The sequence below is a fragment of the Struthio camelus genome, chromosome 8 (genome assembly GCF_040807025.1).
Source record: "Struthio camelus isolate bStrCam1 chromosome 8, bStrCam1.hap1, whole genome shotgun sequence".
Taxonomy (NCBI): domain Eukaryota; kingdom Metazoa; phylum Chordata; class Aves; order Struthioniformes; family Struthionidae; genus Struthio; species Struthio camelus.
In genome coordinates this window covers 34,340,105-34,364,782 of record NC_090949.1, presented here as the reverse complement: position 1 = coordinate 34,364,782, position 24,678 = coordinate 34,340,105, and the positions used below count along the sequence as shown (strand labels likewise).

The following is a 24,678-nucleotide window of genomic DNA, read 5'->3' as shown; positions in this document are numbered from 1 at the left end:
TCCACGGAGGTACTGTTTCTTATTTCATCATTTATGGGGAAGAGTAATTCTGCAAAAAATGCAGTAACCAATGGAAAATATCAAGGAAAAACAATCTATTCAAATGGGGTCTGGTTTACCTTATCTACCCTGCATGCCCTTCCCATGTACCTTAGGATCCCTCTTATTTATTTATTGCATAATATAGTCCATCTCAAAGATTTATTTTTCTTTTTCACCACTAGGTAAGCATTACTTTATTAGTGAAGGCCACTACCACCCAGGCATCTTTCTTACAGGTAAAATAAAACTTCTTTTGCATTCCCCTGCGTTACTGGAAGCAGATTTACACTATGTGCGATATGCCACTGCATGCTGTTTTAAATATGCTTTTATTTGAATAACTAAATGAGTAAATCCTGAAAACCTAACTTGGTGTTTATTCAGCCCTTACTTACTGAGACAAACTCCCAAGGACAGAGTAAACATTGAGAGAGGACCTCAGGCCTTCACCCACAGTTATAAACAATAAGCTGAGCATAAATTGTGATTCCCAACTGACACTAGGAGAAAAGCAGCAGCTAATGCTTCTCATGTTGCTTCCAGAACAAGTATATGAAAGAAGACTTACTTTCTCCCTAATAAACCTTGCTCCAACTAAGATTTCCCCCTACCCACAGTTGGAGCAGCAACAGAAAGCTTAAATGAAAAACTACTGCTTCATCAGAGGCCAAATAAAACCAGAAAAAGAAAATAAAAGACAAAAAGACAAAAAGAAGCCTTAGTAAGAAGTCTACTGCCCAAATAGCTTGATTGGAGTAAGGATTTGTTGCTGTTTAGAAAAGCAGAAAGACATTTAGAAATACTATGGCATATATACCACCTTGATCCAGGCAGTCCTTGAATACCTGGCACTCACATATTGCACTCACATTACCAAGATCTCTGTTTGCACCGCTTCAGTTTGATTCCCAATTGCAAGCCAGTGAACTGAGGAAAGGCAACAATCTGAGAGAATCATATAGCAGGCCAGCAAAACTAAACAAAATTAAGAAAATTAACCCCAAATTCCACACTACTTATTACAAATACTGCTACTTCCAAAATTTTAAATCTAACACAAAACAATTCAGTTGTTTTTCACACAATTATTTTACCCCCTTGAAAATTCTATTTAATTGTTTAGGGGACCAGAGCCATCCTTACTGATGACTGAGGACCATTCTAATTGATGACTGATGATTTCCCTTATAATCACATATTTCATTTGTATTCTCATCCCTCCTTCACAGTTCAGCTAAGTTCTTCTAAGAAAAGGGTTAACATAAGCAAAAGATATCACCAGTTCTTTTTGTCTTCTATGAAATCTAGACACACAGAATCTATCTGTTTAACAAATTCATGCCTACTCACAAAAACAGTGTAAAATTAGGCAACTGGAGAGACCATTCACTATACATAAATATCCTCATGGTCTGAGAGAAATCCCATATCCAGCTCTCCTAGGAACAGAACACTCTGATAAGGAGCTCACGCTTCAGGCTGATACATTCTTCTGGGTCTGGAGAGGAGGACTCAGAATTGGTTAGTTTGAAATGCTGATGAGATGTTGTACCTGTCCAACTTGACAACATCACTTTGAAGAACATACAAAACGAAACAAAGGAAAATCTTCTGTTACAATGAAGGGCCACTGTCAGTGATGGGCTGTAGTAAACAAAGACAGGAATAGCAATATATAAAGAGTGAACCAGAATTAAGTTACTTTATCCTGTCTCCTACAAGGGAATGATGCTATGGTGTCTGTACATCAATGCAGCAATAAAATTCTCAAACATTTCTTGCTATGGAATTCAGAATACAGCAGCATTTTTTTTCATTCTCTCCTTCCTCTACCAGAAGGAGCCCCAAACCCTATTAAAACATGCAAGTGTCATAGGAAATAAAGGTGCAATGGTACTAGCCTCTAAAGCTTTCTCCTCTAACAGATAACCTTCAGTTCCACAGTACTGTAAGTAGAGATAAAGAGAGGTCCAACAATGTTGGAGGGATTGCAACACAACAGTAAGCTAGCAACTGGTATTCAGAACCACGTGCCACTGACTGAACAGATAACTTGTATTTCTACACAACCCAAGGAGGAAATCCAGCTTCAAAATCATTCACATACAAGTCACCATGCAACAGCAGAATATCACGTTTACAAGTTGTCCCAAAAATATAAATGAATCTGCTGCCCAAATCAGGTAACAGAATATTTCTGGCCGCCAGACTGGACAAATCTTATTAGTCTCAACATAAGTAGGTAAGTCCAGTCTTGCTCACTCTTTCTAAGGCAAAATGTGGGATAAGGGACGAGGAATGGGAGAGGAGCCCTATTAGCAGGCAGACTTAGAGGAAGCCCAACATAAGCTTTTATATCCACTGTGCTTACATCAAATAGAATAGAAAACCCCAGGAAGGAAGAAAATGCATCTCTAGGTTATGCATTTGCTTACCACACAATGCAATATAGTATTGCCTTAGTGTGTAAAAGTTGTCATTTTAGAACACACAAGAGCCTTGCATACTTAAACATACAAGCCAAAATTTGTCACTCAGATGTCATACACTTCCAAAGCACTGGATACGTGCAGTTTGTAAATTTAAAGACGTAACAGTTAAAAGTCAACTAATTCAAAAGTGCCTCAGTGTCACACCTAATAAAACAGGAATAACAGTTCCTGCTCTCTTATCCAATTCATTCATTGCTGCAAAGAACCCTGAGACCACCAGACAGAAGACACTGCAGAAAGCCTTAGTATAATAAATCAGACATCCTAATACATGGCTGTGTCACACAGGGTAGTTTGCAGTTAACCGCAGTATGAAAATCATCGTGTCTGTTGGAATTTTCAAAGCAAGCATTTTCACTGATGTCAGTGAGACGTCTGTAGAATATCAGTCTCCAAATAGAATATTTTTCAAAGCATTCGCTCTATTCACATTTATTCTGTAAGTCTTTGAACTCAAATGATCTATTCACAAAAAGGAAGGAGAGTTGACTGCACACTTCTTTGCAAATGTTATTAAGCATCATCTACTGTACATACAATACAGTGATTGTACTACTTTCAGCAACGTTCCCATGAACAGGTTGATAACCAGCAAAGCAATTGGGTGCAAAACTTAGATTTCTATGACAGGCATACATTAAATAGGAACCTCCCGTTCTCCCAGTTACCAAGGCATACCTGAGCTTTGAATTATGTCAGACCAGGAACAAAGGACTCTTGCTCATAACAAAAACTTGTAATAACTCATTTACTGAGAAAGCCTCCCTTTCATCTCTGCCAAGCTTTAGGAAAGGCTGGGAGGCAAGCAGAAATAAACATTATACAGACTCACCACTGCTGGCTCTAAAGTAAACTCTCCAACTTCCTATTTACATTTCAAGATCTTAAGCTTTGTGGTTTACTAGTTCTGCAAGTAAGTGCTTCGGGTTTCGGAGGCTGCCTGCACATGATCTCCCACCACTACTGAAGTCTGCCTAGCTTTTATTAATATAACAAGGAGGTCAGAAAAGCAACAATCTTGTATATACCCTGCTAGCAAAAATACTTTACTTCTCATCTTTTAAAAACAAAACAAAGCACACTATGGCAAATTAATGCCAGTGAAGGGGATATTATAATTTTGTTTGTTTCTTTTTTTAAACCAAGGATGCTAGAACATAGAATGAGAAAGTCTCATTAGAAAAAGGGTGTGGAGGACTTGTTTGAGGGACAAGCAGGAGAAGGCAGCATTTCTATAGAAATGCAACCCTTTCGAGGCCACAGGCTGAAAAGGCACCTATATAGGCTCTGTGACCTTTTCCTTAGAAGACTAAGTCTAAGTCTGTGTCCAGTAAGGACGGGCAACCTGTAACAGAGTCGTGAAGTAAATGTGCTTTTCATTTCACGCAGCACTGAATGTAAAACATCTTCATTAGCTGGGAAGTCAGCACTGTGACCGCTGCCAAATGCATATATACGCCAGCAGAACTTAGCTGAATGAGGACAGAGCAAGGGAGAGGTTCCTGTGGTACTAATTTATTTCTCTCCTTTGAAAGACGCTAGCTCTGTGATTCATATGTGGAGAATAGGCCTTACAGAAGAGAAGAATATTATAAAAGCAAGAGGGCAGGGGCTTATCCATTTCATAAGGCTTGCACAGATCATGTAAAAAACTCTTCTAGGCTACCTTTGTGTCAACAGTCTAGCTTTTGTTTTTATTTTTTTCCTAGTGCATTCCTCCCTTTTCTCCTCACTCTCCTTACCCTCCCAAGCTCAGCCCCTTTCCTCTGGTCAGGAGAAGGACAAATTGCTGCCTTTGCTAAACCCTGGGCCACAGCCAGTTGGCACTCGGAGTCGTCGCCCAGGGCTTCAGGCCTGTCCCCCCGGAGACTGCACGTTTCATGTCAGGGACGCATGTGCAGCAGTGACTAACAGTGCGAGGCTGAAGTGCTGCACGCAGTCCTCCGATTCACCCTCCAGAAACTCATTGCCTCGTGCCATCCGACTAGATTAAATATAGCTGGCAAAGCAAGCACCAGGCTATCTTGTCCCAGCAAGTTTTCCCCTCTCACAGATGATTTCAAGCAGCTGAGGAGTCCCTGTGTAGTAATTACTCAAAAGTCTGCTGCTTTAACAACGTGGCATGTTCTGAAGAGGAGACTCTCGTATCAGAGCCAAAATACACTGAATCCACTTGCTGGTCTGGCTCCCACTGAGATTACAGAGATCAGGCTATGAGAACACTTTGAGCCAGCATGTCTCTGCAGTCTCCACTCCAGGATGTACTGCAAAGGACACGTACTGTGCATGCTTTGGGGGTGGAAACGTGCTTTACACTCTATTTGTGTGAACAAAGCTGGCAGCTTGGGCGGATATTGTGGAGCAAAGAAGCTCTATTGTGTTTGCCAGTCATCACGAGAATCAGATGAACAAATTTAGAATAGGCAAATCAAGCTGAAGCTCCTTTAGCAAAAACAGGCAAAAACTAGCCAGGCTTGGTAAAAGAGAGCATGGGATATTCTCTTTAAAATAATGCATAGTAAACACTGCGACAGCAAAGTGAACTGCCCATTTTGTTTTTCACGTAGTTGCTCCATCTCTGTCTCTTAGATCATGTAGTGAATTTGATGAGATAGAAATACATCACTCGTGCCTCTTCAATTTACAAAATGACTGAATTACAGTTTTCAAACCACATACACATCAGCACAGGGAGGAAAAAAAAGAATTGTGCCCCAAGCCTGGTGAATCAGTTCCCAAGGACAAGAATCACAGGAATACAGAAACAGATGAAAAGGAAGAGACTCCATCTAAACCAGAAAAGATTCCCTGACCACCCCAAATCAGAAGTTTTGAGCACAGAGAACCGATAAAGGAGAAGGAATGAGTAAAGAAGCACACAGACCACCACATCACCAAATGAAGACAGGAAAACAAACAAGCAAAAAAACAACAACAAAAAATAGAGATCCTGAATAGGAAGGAACACATACTTTATATATTTGGGACTCAAACTGCCAGCAAATTTAGGCACACACCCCCTGCCTCAGTAAGCTGAAATCAGGCCAAACAATGTTCCTGCTAGAGGCTGCTCTGACTACTTCCTTCAGCTGTGAATCCAAAAAGGTGTTAGGGCAAGAATGACAAATATTTTTATCATGGAACAACTGTTCTGGGACAAGTGGAAAGGAGAACACTGATCTCTAACCGAGCCACAAAATAGGCAGCAATGAGAGCTTTTATATATATATATTTCTTTTTTTATATATATGTTTTATGTGCATATATATGTATGTATATATTTAAAATATTATGAACAAGGCTATTTTATGTGGCGCTCTCCTACTTTACCTTTATTCAATATGCATAAAGAGCAGATATCCTGTACACATACAAGATTAGTAATGACCTCATATTTCAGACAACAAAGACCGTTGGGAAAGAAGAACACTGCTCTCCCCCACAATGGACTTAACCTTGCAGCTCTGCATGCATGTCCCTCCTTGTCCCCCACAAAAGCCTCAGTCTCAGAGAAGCAGCATTATGCCCTAGTGACTCCACAACCCTCAGCATTCCTGGTCTTCTCATTCCACAACTATTAATTTCTGCTTATCATTTTACATTACTACAAATTTCTTTCAAAACCTCTGGCTACCAAAAAACAATTACAGAAAGGTGACCAAAAGCCACACAGGTTATGCTGTGCTCTGGCTTGTCCCAGAGCCCCTAAACCTTCGTAGCCCCCACATAGCCTCTCATGCGCCCCACCAAAATTCTGCACCAGAGCCCTAAACCTTCTCTAGCACTCCCACCTTCTTTCCTTCCCTCTCTCCCCTTCACAGCTCTTGCTGGCTTTGGAGACCTGGGCTATGATCCCATATCCCTGTCACTCCAGCACTGCAGCCCAATGCTCCCTTTTGCCTCCGGCATCCCCTTGTACCCAGCCTTCTCACTGGACACCTCAGCTGATCAGGCCTCTATCATTAGCCCTCTGATTCTGCTTCTGACCAAGACTTCAAAAACCAGAAATGGTAATCAGGTTGCTTTCATAAACAATTCAACCCAAGGAGACCCTGGAAGACAGAAAAAGAGAACGTGTGCATAGGAGTAAACATCTACTACCCCTTCATTTGACCAGAGATAACACAATGTACTGAAAACACCATCAACAAATTCTACAGATCTCACTTCACAGCATCTCTGCTCAGACTTCAAATGAAACTGCCTAACTGTATCAGTTCCACGACCATAATGAAAGACGTTTTCCCCTCAGGTCTTTTAAACTTAAAACTGGTACAGGTACTAATGTATTGTTCTAGTAAGACAAATGCTGACTAATACTACAGTCCCAATCCGTCAGGTGTCACATAAGCATACTCAAACCCACAGTCTCTGTATCAAAAAGCTTGCAACCTAAAGAAACATTTTACTTTCAGGGAAAAAAAGGGGGTTACTGTGCGGATTTAGTGCCTGGGAAGAGTGCTACACTGATATCAGGCACTGGATTTACCTACCAGAAAGAAGCAGCAGTATTGCTGGACTATCTGCTGTGGGCAATACTGGGGAATTTCTGTGTATGAGTACCGTGTGTGTCACTCTTTGTTTATATTACTGTTCTGCTGTTTGCTAACTGGCATCCAAGAGTTAACTCAGTTCTTGGTGGGTTTACACATTTGCAAAAGGGCAATCACGCTTGCATTTAGGAGTGGGACAAAATAATACATATGTCTGTACCTGAAACCCCTCCAATTACATAAAGGTTTCAGAAGAAAACAAAAGACTTTTGAAACTTTAAAATGTCAGACCCATAAGACACTGGTAGGAAGGGAGGCTTTTAGAGAAACCAATTACCTGATTTCCAGAAGCTACAGCATGTATGTTAGACCTATGCAACTACTAGTCAAGGATATTATGCAAGCTGCTCTTTCACTGCCTCAAACCCGTTGCTATTTTACTGTGAAAAAATACTCACACATTTTGAGTATGTGTTTGAGAGTCACCATGGATACACAAGGAAAGTCTGCTTAAAAGTTTGAAGACTAAATGTGGGTGCTGGAGTTTAGAAACCCTGTCTAAAAAGCATGATGACATGCAGCAGCCCGCTCAGAAATGCTGGCCACTGAGCGTCCCTCACTTGAAAGGAATACCTATGCTGCACAGAGAGATCAAAGCTACAGCAAACGAATCCCAGCCCTAAACTAGGGACAATCTTCCAAATGTAAAAGGACAGCTTATTTGCCATTCCAAAAGCAGATTCTGCTGATGACTTTTGCTAGGGCAAAGGAGGCAGCAGAGATTCAGGTAACTTAAATAACCCTCCAAAAATATTCAAGACCATCTTTTTTTTTTCTCTCATGGGTAATGGATGAGCCGTGAGGTAGCAGTGACTTTCAGCAACTACCAACTTGGAGCTGGACTTGCATCAGTAACCGAATTACAACATGCTTTCTACCTCTAACATGGGCTATCCAAGTATCTCAGCAGAAACATTCTTACAAAATGCTCTGTGTGTGTCTGACTACCCAAGACTGTCAGTGGTTAAGTCCAAAAGTGTATCCTCACTTAAAAACAGTAGTTCTACCACAAATTAAGCTATTATAGCCATGAGTAAAATTAGGTTCCACATTTGTACTTTCTAAAATATCAAAGGCATGATTAGCAAAGGCTTTTGTTCAAGATCTCTAGAGTCCTTGAGGTAATGAGAACTGGGTCATAGAGTAGTTTCTCTTAAAATTTAAAGTAAATGCCCCATTCAAGCAATATGAGCTTCTGTGACTCATGGAGCATTCAGTCTCGAGAATGGAAATACTGTACCCAGGCACATACACCAACAGTAATACCCCTGCCCCCATCAAAAGGAGGAAGGAGGAAAAAAAGCAGCACAGCAGATGATTTTGAACAGTTTCCTGTTATGATCCCTTGAAAGAAATCCAGCCGTACTTTCACCCTGCTTTCTGTTTTCTGAATTTCTCCTGACAGTTGGCTCTTTCGTTTGCCAGAACCACAACAAAGGAAGGCCTTGAGTTTCCACACAGGCCATTTTCTCCCTCTCTCGTCTCTGATCATCTCACAAAGGTATTATTGTTGCCGGCTCACTGGGGCTCAGTGCACCTGAAGCAGATCAAAGGCACTTTTTAATGCCCGCCTGACCACACAGGTCTCTCTCCCACTGCATTAAATTAAACCCGATGATTAATCTCTGTAGCCCTGAGGGTCCCTTGGTGCACACAGAGAGAAAATATATATTTCTATCAAAACACAAGTATAATATACTTTCATTTTATAGCCCTAATTAAAAAAAGGAACAGCTAATTTCAGCCAAATGCAGCTGCATATAGCTCTTAGTAAAACATAAATACAACTGCTGTGTGTTCTCTATGTTCGCTTCATACAGTTATGCAGGTATAGATAAAAGAACAGTAAACCAAAGTCCTTTCGCTGATTAAACCCAGAGAAGCTTTGAATTCACTTATTGTCTGCCAGCTAGAAATTGTTATACCTCTGAGCAGATGAGTTAAAGAAGGCAGGTAAGGAAATGCTTACAAAATGCTGAGCAGTTACATTTAAATTAAAATCAATTTAAATTTATCCAAAAACTGCACAAGCATCTGTTCCTGAGTTTGCATTCAAATGATTAAGAGCCTTAAAAGGTTCCGCCTTGTCTACGGTGTGTAGTCTATGCATGACTTCAGGGTGACGTTAATCACAGAAGGGAATATTGATTAACATCAACATGGGTTTTATTGTGGAAAGATTTGTCACTTTTTTTACATTAGCATAATTAATGGAGCCACATCTCTTGTCGTCATGGAGTAAGTTTATACTGGTATACTTTGCTCTAGTTTGGGAAGCAAAACAAGCCACAGTTGTATAACTGGGTCTACATTAAAACTTATCAGCGTACATATATGAAAAATTAATAAATGACCATACACATCTTCTTCCAGTACCAGTTACACTAAAGGAGTAAGTTACAGCCAACTGGCCCATTTCCAGCTGTTCAACATTGCCCTCAGACCTTTTGGAGAAACTCTCTGAATGTTTCTTAGCTCATTTCAGTGCAGCATTAGGTCTCTATTAATCCAGCTCAGTTTAATGATTTAAACTAACTCAGCTAAATGAAATAGGTTAGGAAGAGTTCACACAAACAGTTTCTGCTGAAGGTCTGAAGGGGCAGAAACCTCCATCAAAAGAAATGGAAATTGTAATAGGTAGGAGTAGGCTAGGAATGGTAACTTCTTCTGCTAGCCCTGGTATTTGCAGAGTGCCCTGCCTGTGCCTTGAGAAGCAGAGATACCAGTGTAATTTTTCAGAGACAGAGCAGGCCTAAAAGTGGTGGGATTCAAGGCCAGAAACTCTAGTTTAGGTAGGAATCCAAATATACTCCAAGCTTTCTGCAGCATTTAAGCCTTTATTAAATGCTCTGCTTCACAAAACTGGGATTATTCATATCCTTAAATTCAATCATGTGCTTAAATGCTTTGCTGAACTACAGTCTGTGTGACAAGATCATCATTTTAATACATGCTGTTACTATGAAGACAGCTTACAGACTCATGTTAAGATTGCCACTTTATTTATTATTTAAACAACTTCTTTTCTTTTCTCTACCGGAGATCTCTCTCCATGAAGTATGTTAGTCCTTCCCAAAGCCTCCAGCACTCCTATTGCCATTTGCTCATTTAGGACACATCCAAGTTATAATCAGTCTAAATTTAAGACTGTAATGAGTTTTAAATAAAAAATGTGGCAGAAAAGGGTACTTATCTAAATGGAATGCTTTCAGACTCATACATTTTAAAAAGGTATAAATTTCAAAAGCAGACACTAAATTTTAATTGCAATCTCAGAAAAAGCTTTTGTGTTAATTCACAGAGAAAAATTAGCAAAGTGAAAATTGCTTATCAAGGTTTTTCTTTCTTTTTAGTCATGATACATATCATAATTCTATAGATCATGGCAGCTTTCAGAGGTAGAAGGATATATATTGATTAAGTGAAGAGGTGGGTGGGGGAGAAGGGCTGTGACTAAAGACACGCTCCTCCAAATACACTATTCTGTAACACATTAGCGACAGGCTTGTCACGGGTAACTCAAGCTCAGTCTTTGGCTCAGATTTCAGGCTGCTCTTTAAGCCACTCTAGCATCATGGTTTTTACCTTTCATGTCATTTTTTCAGTATTGATTTCTACCACTATTAAAGTTCTTGCTTAATAGCAAATGCATGGTAATATATAATTAATATCCAAAGCTAAAGATACAGTTACCAGAAAAATCAAGGAAAAGGAAAAGGGTTAGAGAGACAGAGGACATTCTTGCCTTCAGAAATATTAGTTACTATATTACATACAAATTAGGACGAGGCATACAACCTACCCCCATGTGGCATGAAGATGTCCCACAGATCAGAGCAACTCGAGATGTAATTAGCTGATTTTCACATGGCAGGTTGTGTCCTTTCACATCTGCTCCAATTACTCCTATTAAAAAAAAATTAAAATCCTATTTTAAAAGAAGAGTAACACAACCCTCACAAAACAGAGCTTTTCTGCACAAAAATAATTGCTATCTCACATCAATACCACAAATCAAAAGGTCTACTTAGTCAATGAACAAATTTATTGACTCAGAAGAAAATATATTTTCATTGCAGATGCAGGAGGACACAAGATCATTTCCTCCACATTCCTGTTTATCATCATAATCGTTAAATGTTATTTCAACTATAGTGAAGATCTTTATTGTCTTAGGTAATGTACTAACTTGTAGAATAAAAGGCTGCCCTGTTCTGAAAGGCACTACAGTAGGGTGCAGATAGGTTTCTTTGCCCACAGTTTATCATGCACCTGCTGCTTGTTGTGTTTTGTCATGGGATGAGTTGGAGAAAGGGTAACTTGGCAGCAGAGGGGATGGCTGCCAGTTTTGTCCTGACTGCTGCTGCTGCTCTGCTGATGTCAGACAGAGCTGTCTAAAAGAGGAGAGATTGCTCCCTCCCTAAGAGGAACTGTCCTCAGCTTGGAGGAGCTTCTGCACGTGGGATGGCACAGGAAGGAGGACAAATGCAGCAAGCGCTCAGCCCGCAGCCAGGTATAGACCACGAAGTCCCAGCAAGAAGCCTGCCTACACACCGGGGCAGACCCACAACCAAGCTTCAGGATGGAGCACCACATTAGGCGTAATTCAGTTTAAGGACAGGCTATTACCAAAGAAAATACTGCCCTCTCCTTCTCCTCTTAGGCCGCATGCTTGCATCACACTGTTCACACATTCAAAATCAAAGTTAAATATGCCATGTGTTACATGTGGTTAGGCAACATTTCTTTATCACCCTCATGTTCAGGCCACCACTGCAAGATTCTGTTATCAAATCAGTCTGTCAGAGTTTGTCTTATCATGGTTACATGATTATCATGGTGTTACCATGGCTGGAAGTCATTTCAATATCCGGAAAATTAAAGGCTAAAATTTTACAGCCTTCAAAACTCTGTCCTTATGTCCCTTTATCCTAGCTGGCTTATGCCACTGTCAGTAGCATACCTATCATATACAGAGCTTATTTCCAAGGAGAAACAGAAAGTGAAGTACGGCTTCTACCTCTTATGCTTCATTTTTCACTGTTCAAACACAGACATCCAGAAGTTCACCTTTAGAATTTCAGAGAGGGTTGTCTAGAAGGCACTTTCCTGTTCTAGGCAATATTATATAAAAACTGCTAAAATGAGTTTAAAATATTGTACACACTTTAGAGTGAACCAGTCTACTGAATTGAATTATCAGCATATGTTGCAAATATATTTCTACGAACAATAAAAGATTGAAGAGCCTCATGTTTAGACACCTATTCATCACTAAGAAAATATTCTTCTGCAGAGTGAAATTTGGGCCTTGTCAAAATCAGTGAGAGTTCTGCCAGCAACTTTACTCATGTTTAGAGTTACTGGAGTCTTCCTATTTGTGATTAATTAAAATTAGATAGCAAATACATCTGTAACATTCTAATAATAATGAAATCTTAGATGTTTAAATAACCAAGAATAAGTTAAGCGCTGCCAAAAGTCACTTTTATCTTTAATTGAGTTGGAATTTTTTGTACTCAAAGATTCAAAATTTTGTGAAGATTCTCAAGAGAGACTGAAACCTACAAGTTTGAATACTACATAAACTGTATGACACATTTTAAGAAAGCAGGCAATGCTAAGGGTTCACACTTTCTGTTCTTTTCCATAGTGACAAAGTACTTTAGATACTGTACAATAAATTATCTACTTTTGCTTAAACAGTGCTGATGTCTTTGTAACAGGGGCAAGGTAAATGTCAATCCCAAAAGACTGGTCTCCCATACTCACATTTTTATCTGTAGGCTCTTTTAAATTAATACAGTAAGTTAAAATGAAAGCCATATATCTAGTCAGCTTCTAGATTTTTACTTTTGCATAATAGGCATCAGATGGACTGATTCAGGAGCCACAGATGACCTCCACTGACATAGGTATCAAATAATTCTCCATCTCCACCTTATTTCACTCAGAACTTCAAAGTCTTCCTAAATTCCAGGACCCTGACCATCTAAAATACACTTTATATCCAACCAAAAGCAGTTATGAATAGTGTGTCAAAAGTTATTAACATTGCAAACAAAATGTCCATCATGCCATTTTGATTCAGCTTGCAGGATGCGAAAGAGCCCTTTTCATTATTCTGCTGTTATAGACTATTTTTAACACTACCAGCAGAATGTGTTCAAGAATAAGAATAACGACACCCACCGGAGGCTGTTGCCCAGCAAACTAATCTAATACATATTAATATACAAGTCATATCCTTTAAACAAACTGTAATCCTCAATATTTCAATACAGAGCACACCATGAAGTAAACACTGAAGCATATATCAGTACCTTTTCAAAATAAGTTTTACATCAATTATAAGAGTTGATTTCCAGTATTGTTATTATACCAATATTTTCACATTTTTAATTCACTGTTTCAGGTGTCTTCTTTACTTTCTTTTTTTCTGTGCCTCTTCCTCTCATTTTTGCAAGATGAATGCATTTTAGTGCAAAGCCATTCTTCATATTTTTATCAGAACACTCTCTATTTCTTTCTAACTTTATTATCTGTGTTCTCCTTTTGCTTTTCTGTTTTTCCTTCAGCGTTTTCAGCTCTGTATTCTATACATTGGAGGTTAAACCAGACTGGACGATGATGAATGTTCTTGCCACATCCACTAGGGATGAAGGAGAGCAATTCGACATTTGAGATGCAGCCTCTTCATTTGTTCTCTTCATATACATTTGCATTCTCTGGCTCTCATTTAGACTCCTGCTGTCCCTTTCGCTAACCAAATCTTTTCCCTTTTACTGTCTTTTCTGTTAGTTCCCCTATCTATTTATCCTTCCCAGATTCAAGAAGGATGAGTTGCATCTCAAATATTCCTCTTATCCCTGACTCTACTCAGCTACTGAGTGATTTGCATGCATGTTCTCCCACTGTGTTACTGACTCTTCTCTCTGTGACGCATCTCTCCCTCTTTAACAAAGGCCTATACATCTTTTTCTTCATGTATCACCTATATCTGGTTTAGATCAGAGGAAAACTTAATACTGGCACAAATATTGCATTTTCACTGCAGTTTTATAGAGATTTTATCTCCAAAGACGAAAAAAGGTTTGAGATACAGCAAATAATTCTCCATTTTCAAATAAATACTTTGCTTTATTATATATAGTATGAAGTTAGGAAGAGAAATTCTCTGATTAAACATTCATGATTTAACTTTTGTAAAAGCCTTGACTGATACATATTTATAGCAAAAGATCTGATGCTACAGTTTAGGTTGTAAAGAAAAGGTTATGTGGCTATGAAGGAGGCTGTCCGCATATATTTGAGAAAAAAAAACCTAAAAACAACCACCTGTGCTAATGAAATGTGAAATTTTAAATTAAGGGCCTGGCTTAAAAAAAAAAGTCTTCTCAGAGTTTGACGGCATATTACTGTTCCTATTTCAGGCCACCTTATCAATTCATCCTTTTCAAGAACACAAAACTGCCAGTGCACATACTTTTAAATGCATTTTTATGTACCTACAAATCATATGTTTTAGCCAACTGGCATACTAATCTATATGAACATTTTTGTTGTTACTTTTTTTTTCTTTTTAAGAGATTTGCAGTTGTAGCGACACACCACATCTACAACTATGACACTAACAATTTCAGAGCCTTCCCTGCTATACACATTCCCTTTTGCAGCTGGTCAAAACAAAATGTTTTATTAGACCGACTGTTAATCATTCTGATGCAGTGAGAAAAGTAACATCATGATTACTTAACTTCATCAGAAACAGTTATTACAAGCAAAGCAAATGGATTTAAACATTTTAGAAATTCCAAGCCACAACTACTAGAAAAAAAAATTAGGTATACAACACCACAACAAAATACTTGAAAAAAGACTGGTACTTTAGCAACTCATCACATTTCATTTAGGTCTAGAGAAAAATGTTCTGATGAGCAATAGATTTCCATTGAACAGCAGTGTTTCAATAACACTGAAACTTTCTGAGGTAACATTTTTTTCTAACCTATCAAACTACAAAATCTTAATTTCCTGCTGAAAAGTTACATTGAATCACTTTGTTTTTGACTGTATTTAGATAAGGCCAAACAGGACAGTAAGAAAATGAAGCAATTCAGCCTTACCAAACATTTCATTTCAATATAGCTGAAACTGAGCACTTCAGAATATTGTGCTGGAAAAAAAAAACCCTAAGCATTAGACCTCCGACTCCAGCTAGAGACAACATGCTCAAAATCTCAGAACTTACCACAGAAGGGGAACGTTGTTCATTAGCCAGTTCTCCCTCTACTCTGTTTTTGCTATTTTAGATATACTATTTCCCATACTCTAAGACCTAGATCAAAAGCAGTGTTTTGGGTATATATCCCATATTGTGCTAGCATAAATGTATGCTGAAACGTCTTTATTGCATTGTTTAAACAAAGGATGAATTGTTCCTAAAACTAATGAGAAAGACTAACTGTGAAGAAGCCTCAGACGTGAGGCTTCTTCCTCAGAAATCCCATTTTTCATTTTTCTTCCCTATCCCCAAGGTTTTGAGCAACAGGAGATGCAAACTCTCAGCATGTTAGAGAGACAATGTAATGTACACATGTAATTTAGTTCAGTTCTAGAATTCAAAGTGGAAGTAACAACAGTTAATGGACACCTGAGAAATTCAGTGGCAGAGAAATAAAGTTAGTGATATTTAAATTTTTTATATAAACAGATATTCAATATTAGCAGTTACTGGGAAGGCTTTTTTTCTTTTAATTATGCTATTTCAGATGAACAAATATTAGCATCAGAGCAAATAAATGAATATAAAACAAGCTGTGAGAAAAATGGCTTTTTAAAACTAATTCAGTACACTCCTATTTCCAAGAACAGTAAATATGTGACTGAATACCTAGTCCTCCAGCATGTGCATCAATGAGAGAAGCTGCTACTGCAGTCCCTTCGGGGAGACCAAGATCTTTCGCAGCCTCTGGCGTTAGACCTTTTCCAACAGACTCTCCAGGAGACAAGACGTGGTTTCCTGGGCAGACACAAGAAAAACCAAGCACCTGTCAATTTACTAAACAGAAAAACAAACACGTATGTTATTACAGCAACTCCTTTCCTCTTCCTCAACTTAGTGTGTCACACAAAACAAAAAGGTTCATCAAAGAGCTCTAACTATTATAAAATATATTTCATTACGTATGTGTATGTTAAAGACACAACCATGCTCTATCAGGCTGCCACACTGTAATTTAAAAGTTCAAAAGTATTCAATGTCTTATTCAGCCTCAGAGCAAAACTTCACCACAAACCATTAAATTCTGCTTAGCATCTTTCCAACAGATATGAAATACAAACGCAGAGATTCCAAGCTGCTTCTTAGTTACTGACTATGCTGTTTGCAGTCAGTCTCTATGTACGTGAATGAGATTCAGCTCAGCCTGGGCTCATAACTGAAACTGCACCTGCTGCACAAGGAAGTGGACATTTTTTCCATTTCTATCCTCTCCAAGAGGTTTCACTAGAAATAAGATGGCTATAGTAACAGAAACTCTGAAGGAGTAACTGGCTAAATTAGCAAATTCCTGCTACTCCAGCCGCATTTCTCACTGCCTTAAACTATCCACTTTTGCGTCTTCAACAGCCTTATGAAATATAAAGACATTATGGTCACCCCAAACATAATCAATGTAACCCTTCCCTCTCAATCTTGCCACCAAGGAGTCTGTTAGCAGGTCTGGTGTCCATTGGTCTCTATCACCATAATTTGTTTTTTTTCTTGCTAAAAATAAAAGAGATGATTGTTTTAATAATTAAATAGATATAGATGCTGCAGAGCTTAGAAGAGCAGATCTACAGTCACAAATCTTTCAGAATTCAAAGATTACTTGGCGATTCCTTTTCTTCCTCAGCCTCATCTCTGGGTAGAAGAATCTTCTCTGGGATGGCTGCTGAGCATGATCAGACCCAGAGCAATAGGGAAAGCCTGACAGCTCTCAGAGTTCACATACACTTCTCTCTTTACCTAAAGATTTTGCTAGAAAGCAAGTAAAATATCCTCCCCAACAGAGATTAATTAACAGGAACAGCACATCGTTAAGTTAGCAGGAATATACTGATGCCATTCAGCACAACTTTCTAGAAATACAGTTATAAAACCTCATTGGTAAGTGATATTAAAGTCGTAGGTGGAAAATGGGTCTTCAAGTTTTATATATCACACTGGTAGAAGATCCTTGGTTTTCCTGTAAGCAATTCATTTTAAAGAAGGTACCCATTTCCTGACTGACCAAGCGCTTGGAGCATTTTGTGACTAGACAGCACACAAAAACTTCTTGATGTTCTTTTAGAAACCTAGCTATGAAACTGGATCGCCCAGCGTTTCTGTTCTGATAATCACACCTCCTCTCCTGAAGTTTTAGGCTATGTCTCATGATGGAAATTTAAAATAAGCATGTACAGCCAGAACTTTCGCACTTGATTTGGGGTTTATATTCAAATATAAGGGGTAGTAAACAAAGCCACTATTTCAGGCTCTCCTGTAGCTTATAGAAAAGGAAGGGATCATATTAGACTATTTTCTCACAGAAAAATGTCTACATTTTATTAACTCTTAGTGTAAATTCAGAAAGACTGTGCTAGCTTTTCTGAGAGGTGTTATCTTTTCTGTTTTTTTGCAGTAAGTTGGAGAGCAGGATACTTCTCTTTAAGAGAAGTTTTGTGTTGCCTTTTTGGGCTTTTAAGACATCAGAGATTAATACCAGTAAAACAAAGTTGTCTGCTTCTCCTGACATTCAAAGACCCCGCAGGTGAAAGGAAGTGCAAAAAAGTTTCACGCAGCTAAAACCGTATCTTTTTCTTCAGAATCAGTTGCATGACCTGAAAATGTACAGCTATGGGATGAAACTAATCTGAAATAAAACCTCTTTCCAGGCATTCATTTCCATTGTTGACTTGTTTATATCAGTTGTACTGGTCAAACATTTCAGTGTGTAATTATTATGTGGTTAAAGTCCATTTTACAGATCAGGGCTACTATTAGACAAAAACCTTTTCCTATCAGCTTCTCAATTATTGTATTTCTAGCTAACGAGCACTAAGGGAGCAATTTCAGGGATACCGATCATCTTCTCTTCTGATGGCAGCAGTAGCAAATGACCATATAGATTCCTTTGGGACTAGTGATGTATCAGAACGGCCAGCAGCACTGCTATCCTCTTTGGGAACGTGTAGAGATGGGTTTGTTGTGATTTGAAGATGCAGGATAATAATTTTATGTTTTAATGAAATAAGTTACAGGCAGAGCATGCCCAGTTTGTTTCAGGAGTCACAGCAAACTGGAATAACTACTCCTTGACTGAAACCACTTCCTGACAATCTCAGAAGTGGCAAAACTCAGCAGTTGGCCGTTATATGGAGCGCTGAGGAAATGGAACCAACAAGAGGCCCCAGTCAAGTGCAAGAGTAGGAAGGAACCAGGCAAAAGTCTTTCCTTTTAGGGAAAAAAAGAGAACAGCATGGCATGCATGACAGAAAAGGAAGTGAAAATGAAGACCACTTTCCACACGTTGGAAAGAAGTAACCAGAGAATTGGTCCTCTTTCAAACCATCAGTTAGGAGAAGAGAATCTCCTCTCCCCTCATCAGGTAGTCAGAAGAACGGGAAAATATTTTCTACCTCTCAACAGCAACACAGGAGGTGAAGTGGAAACGATATGTCATTTGACGGCAAGGAAAGCACTTGAGTGGAACACAACGAAAGGAAACCCACTTTCTACCCAGAAGAAGAGAGGATGCTGACCGAAGCAAGAGCACAAAGGAGAGTCTCCTAGGCCACCCAGCAGTCAGAGAGTGCAGAAAAGAGGTGCCAGCAAGTGAGCGGAGAAACGAGAGGATATTGATTTTGTCCTTCTACTTTATCCTCGCAGAGTTAGAAATCAATGAAAACTCTACTATGCATGTTTATCATGCTCACACAAGGAGCTTCATAAAAGAAAAAAAGCAGGCTCTGCATGGCCACTCTGTCCCTCATCACTGAATTTGCTTCCCCACCCACACAAGCGTGAGTAAGGTGGTGAGGAATGGGCAGAGCCTTGACTTTACCACACGTATAGAGAGACATGGAAAGGGAATTATAACTCTCATGGTTTACTATTCACTGGAAAACTAGAAAACTCAGCTAAGCTTCAACACGCCTAGAGAGTCTGTAGGTGTAAAACTATTAAATGGTAAAATAAAAACACAAAAAGAGTAAATAAATAGGAGCCACAATTAAACAGTCAGGCATTTTAAACAGATTACATTCCAATACTAGGCTAGGAGAGAATGAAGAGATTCCTACTTGAGCAAAACACATCGGCTTTAGAAGTCAAGGGACAGCTACTACAAGGATAAAGTTATTAAACAGCTACACACCAGCAATTCAACAGCAGGTGCTGCCACCCTTAAATCCTACCTGCCAGGGGAAAGAAGCTGTCAGGGACGGAGGAAGGGAAATAAGAACTGCCTGCATACAGAGCCAGGCAGTGAGAGCATTACAGAAGGCTGCATAAAAGAGGCAGTGAAAGGACTGAGTCTTCTTAAGACTCTTGCCAAAGTAAATGTATCGAGTCTTTTGTTTACAGTAGTCTCCTGTGCAAGTCATTTACCTTTGCTAAACGACTTCCAAAATTAGACCTAACCAAACAAACCCATAATGGCTGAAGCTGGAGAACTTTCTGTTTCACATTCATACAACTGTTTCACTAATGCAATGCCTTAATCCACACCCTTTTCATTTTATATGAGACACACTATTTCTAGCTATTTTTTCCTCTATAAAGCAGCAAGTTTACAAAAGGAAAAAGCTGTCTGAATCTCTTCCTCCTCTTTTATCCTTCTTCGAAGACTAATGCTAGAATTTGCTACGATCAGGTTTTGCTTAAACAATTTATGTGCTACCAATGACCCTCTACCTTTTTAGGCACTTGCCACAGCAACCAGCTATTTACCAGATGTGACACACAAGACAGACAACACATCTTAAATCAACTTTAGTAATCTAAACTCACTAGAGTCTTACTAATATTTAATATAACTTTTTAGTGTGTAGACCTTTTTAAAAATAACAAAAGCAGAGCGCAGCAGGGGGCCCAGCTGACTCAACTATGACTTACTCATTTGAGAACAGCTTTTAATCTATCATGCAGAACTTGGTTGCATTTCCTATGTAATTATATTTGGCTGCATAAGTGCATAAAAATACAGAATAAACCAAATGGTGACATCCCCTTTCTTCATTAACTTGACACAAGCAAACTTAAAGGGATATATCAATCCCTTGTTTAAATCCCAGCAGCTTCAGAGAGAAACTCAACCAAAGAATGCCATTTTGCCTCTTTTTTTTAATCCCCCCTAAAACCCGACATTCTGAGTGCATTTTAATTTAAAAGACAACACACAAAATAGTTATCCCTTCAAATGAACAGTTTACAACATGCACTGAGAAAGTTATCTAGTTAAACAAAGTGATGCTGAACAAGCATCAAAGGAAATAGGACCTTAGTAAAAAGAGGCACGATCCACCTAAATGGACCTCATAGTAAGTAACGCAAGGGACTCTTCCTCCCCGCGCAGCCACAGTATTACAGGCTTGGTGGAACACTTTCTCCAAATTTTTGGTAATACCTCACATAGCAGATTTAGATGCCGAGTTAATTACAAAGCTGCATGCAATCTCCAGTTTTTACTTCATGTTTTATAATAATCCACAGAATGCCAGAAGTCAGGGACATGCAAGGAATCTGAATAAATAATATTAGAACTCTTCTGTTTTAACTTCCCAACCCTATTTCACATACATTACCAAACATCCCTCCCAGTTACACAAAATACTCACATTTAACTGAGATATGTATAGGTGATTATTCTAGAATTTTTAAGCATAGCTCATCAGCACAAATGGATATCACTAACAGAAGGATGTAGGATAATGACATGGACTAGAAAACCATAATATTCATTCTTTCTTAGGGCTGAAGGTATGGTAGTTAAAGGGTGTTAGAATAGGTCAGGTTTGGGGTTTTTTTCAATGTGGAAATATCCTCCTTAAAATTTCCTGGCTGGCAATTGAAAATTTGAGAATTTTCATTCAGGAAAACCAAAACAAATTGTGGGATTATAGGCCAGCTTACTTATAAGTGAGAAAAGCAGTTGGCCAAACAAGATCACTTGGCTTTCTTCAGTTCAGAATTCATCTCTCTATGTGAGCTGCCATAGTAGCTTGAGGGAAATATAATTTGGGTCCTTTCCAGCCTATGCCTTTGGGTGAACTACATCTCAACCACCTAAGACATAATTACTTAAGGCAGACATATTAGGTTTCTAAATACTGGAAAAGCCAGCAACCTATGTGCAGGCAGACCTTGATTTATTAAGCTGAAAAGTAAATTGCTCTGCAGACCATAGGTGCCTACTTCAACAAAAACTATAACCTTCTTGTCCAATTGACATTTTTTTTTGAAACCTTATATATAAATTATAAGCTTTCCTGGGTAAGGGTCAAAAGGAAAAAAAAAAAAAAAGCAAAGCATTCTGCATCATTGCATCATTAAGCACGTACATTGATGAACATGACTGAGTTTTGGTAACCACGTTTCAGTGAAATAGTGCAGAATGAACATCTCTCATGGTTCACTACTCACTGTGCTGACGTACATATAGATACACAATACATATATTTAGATGTCTTACTAAGCAATTAGATGCAACATATTTGCATCCAAACTCAGCTGTCTGACCTCATATTTTTGCTTGCAAACAATAATTTCAATAGACTGATAATTTATGTTTCTGGCATTTTACAATACAATATTCCCAACAGTCTCTCTAAATAGTGCAGCTCAACAAGCATCATCAAGGTATATGAAGTGCCTACTGCTATACTTGTCAGAGTTCCAAGTAATCAGATTCTTGTTTGGTATAGTAAATCACTAACATTGCACATGTAATTTAGTTTGTATTAATTAGGGATTATTACTCTGTTTTTTATTTCTGAATGTTTATTAATAATCCATGTGATAGCAACTCTTCTTTGAAGAAATAATTACCTCTTCTTCAAAATCAAAAGAAATGACAGACTGAAAATACCCTGATCAGTTACTGTAATAATGTTTTTGAATCTTTCAGCTAAGCTTCTGATGCCTGCACAATCTTATTCCCCACCACATTCACATAGTATCCAGTTCTAATACCCATAATGAGAATATATGGATGTATTATAAAAAGTTCAGAAATGAGTCAGGAAAGCAGTTATAAGGACTGAGAAATGTGACAGTTCTTATAAGAATATTGGTGAAAAACTCAAGAAACTCAGTGTATTTCTTTAATATAGAAGATTTCAGTCTTTGCAGGCGAGGGATCTTACTACAGTCTAGCAGACAGAAGTATGCAGTTAAAACTCAGATGGAAAATAAAGCATATTGTTTATTAATTTTAAGTAATGACAAAAACTAAAATCAACAAGCTTCTAAAGTTTGAAGTAGGCTATCACAGGAAATTTCAAGATCAAGAGTGTTCCTATAAGATATGTTTTAAACTACTTAAACATTAACTTTAGAGAGTGCAACAGCCTCTGCCTTGTAGGAGGTCAGCAAATCGAAATCCTGACTCATAAGACAGATATGTTTTAAAAACTATGTCCACGTGAGACTTAAGCAAAGAAAGGTGATGAACAAAGCAGTATCATGGAGAGGAAGATTCAGGTAAAAAGAAGAAATGCTCCAGAAATTTGAATCTTTTTTTTTAAAAAAAGGATTTTATGAAAAAAGTAAGAGGAAGAAAATATTTGAAATACATAGATCTTAAACAATCACAACAGGCCCAAGTAAAGACAGAAGATGAAGATGGGAGGAAAAATAAGTTTATTGTAGACTACTATTCTGTCCTATCTTTTATTTTAGTAAAATCACAACTTGCAGAAAAAATTAAGGCAGTAAAAGTATATAGAGCAGACACCTGCTTAATACCAGCAAATCTCAAACATCAGAATAGCCCATACTTGAACTTTCCTCCTCACAGTTGGGCAGCATCCATCATTCACAAAAGTAGACACTAAGAACTATGAGTTCTTCCTCATTGAGGTTAAGGCTTCAGGTACTGCACAATGTCTTCAGATAAAGTACATAGTCTTGCAGCAGATGGAGTCCTTCCAGGCGGCGAGTATCCAGTCTTGCAGCGGGGGAGGTGTGTGTGGGGGGGTCCTTCCATGCCTTTCATCTCTTCAGCAGGTTATTTAATCAGGTGAAGAGAAGGCTAAGAGGGGATCTTATCAAAGTGTATAAATACCTTAAAAGAGGCAGTAAAGGAGATTGAGCTCAGCAGTGCCCAGTGACAGGGCAATGGGCACAAACTGAAATATATGAAATATCATTTAAATATTAGAAAAAAAAATTTCTACTGTGAGAAAGGTGATACACTGGAACAGGTCACCTAGGCAGCTTGTGGAGTCTCCATCCTCGGAGATACTCAAAACCCAACTACACAGCTCTGAGCAACCTGTTCTAGTTGACCATGCTTTGAGCAGAGAGGCTTGGGAGTAGACGCGTTCCAGAGGTTCCTTCCAACCTCAACCATTCTGAGATTCAGTGATGTCAAGAGGGAAAAAAGGAAGAAAAAAAAAAAAAAAGAAAAAAGGATCCTACTGCTTTTCTGAGAAAAATTCTCTAACTTTTTACTGCTGAATCATATATTATAAAATACTGCCTCAAGCTTTGAGGAAGGAGACACCCTAAAATCTCTTTGGACTGTACCAGTTTCACCTCCTTTATAGTTGCTACAGCTCTTGAATGGACTGGAATGACAGGAAACCAAAAAGATGCAGTATATTTGGAACACTACTCAGCTGTAAATTCCATGGATTCTAACAGCATATAAGTATAAATATCCTGTGATTCACATTTTTAATTTTATTTGAAACTGCAGGTTGTTCTAATTTATTGGGGACTGGAAAAGAGAAAGTAAAGATAGCTGAAGAGACCCTGCACATAAGAGAGGCTTCTTTTTATTTACTTCCTCTTCTCTACCATTGGCAAAGCATGGTGTTTAAAACTCCTTTTTATGATCAGGTTTTATGAAGAACTGGTAGCTCCCAACTGACCTCAAAAAAATCATGATCCTTTCTCCCAACCTTCTAGAAAATCCTTCATGAACTCTGCAGCATCTGGCATCAGAGGCCTTGGAAGAGATGGAAAATTGTCAGAACTGATAAGATGCACCGTTCTCATCACAGCCGCTGTAGCTGAAATCAATATTGACTGGATTCTCCCACCCTGGACTGAATCTTCCCTTTTCAGCCTCAACCTAAATAAACGAGCAGAAGATCTTCCAAGCATTGAAACTGATTACTTCTGACAAAACACGAAGTCTAAGACGACTATATTTAACAGCAAACCTTGAGGTCTACAATACCACTATTTTCATTTTGTATATGGAAGTAAATACTGGGATATGCAACAATAAACCATTCATATAATAACATGTTCATGAATAAGCAGCCAAGATACCTGCTATTTTTTCACTTGTTTGAATACCTAAAGCAGCACAGGACTGCATCTACATCTGAAAACT

The 24,678-nt window shown here is 38.5% G+C and overlaps 1 protein-coding gene across 27 annotated transcripts in view; it reads right to left on the bottom strand.

The window, feature by feature from the left end:
- FGGY (FGGY carbohydrate kinase domain containing) overlaps positions 1-24,678 on the bottom strand; it is a 333,758-nt gene that overhangs the window by 62,968 nt on the left and 246,112 nt on the right. For all 27 annotated transcript variants that reach the window (XR_011142650.1, XR_011142651.1, XM_068953329.1 and 24 more), the window contains 2 exons: positions 15,981-16,109; positions 10,890-10,993 (listed from right to left, as the gene is read on the bottom strand). Coding sequence is in view for 25 of the 27 variants with exons in the window: in XM_068953329.1 (XP_068809430.1) it covers positions 10,890-10,993; positions 15,981-16,109 (233 nt within the window). In the remaining 2 variants the exon portion in view is untranslated. The remainder of the gene's footprint in view (positions 1-10,889; positions 10,994-15,980; positions 16,110-24,678) is intronic.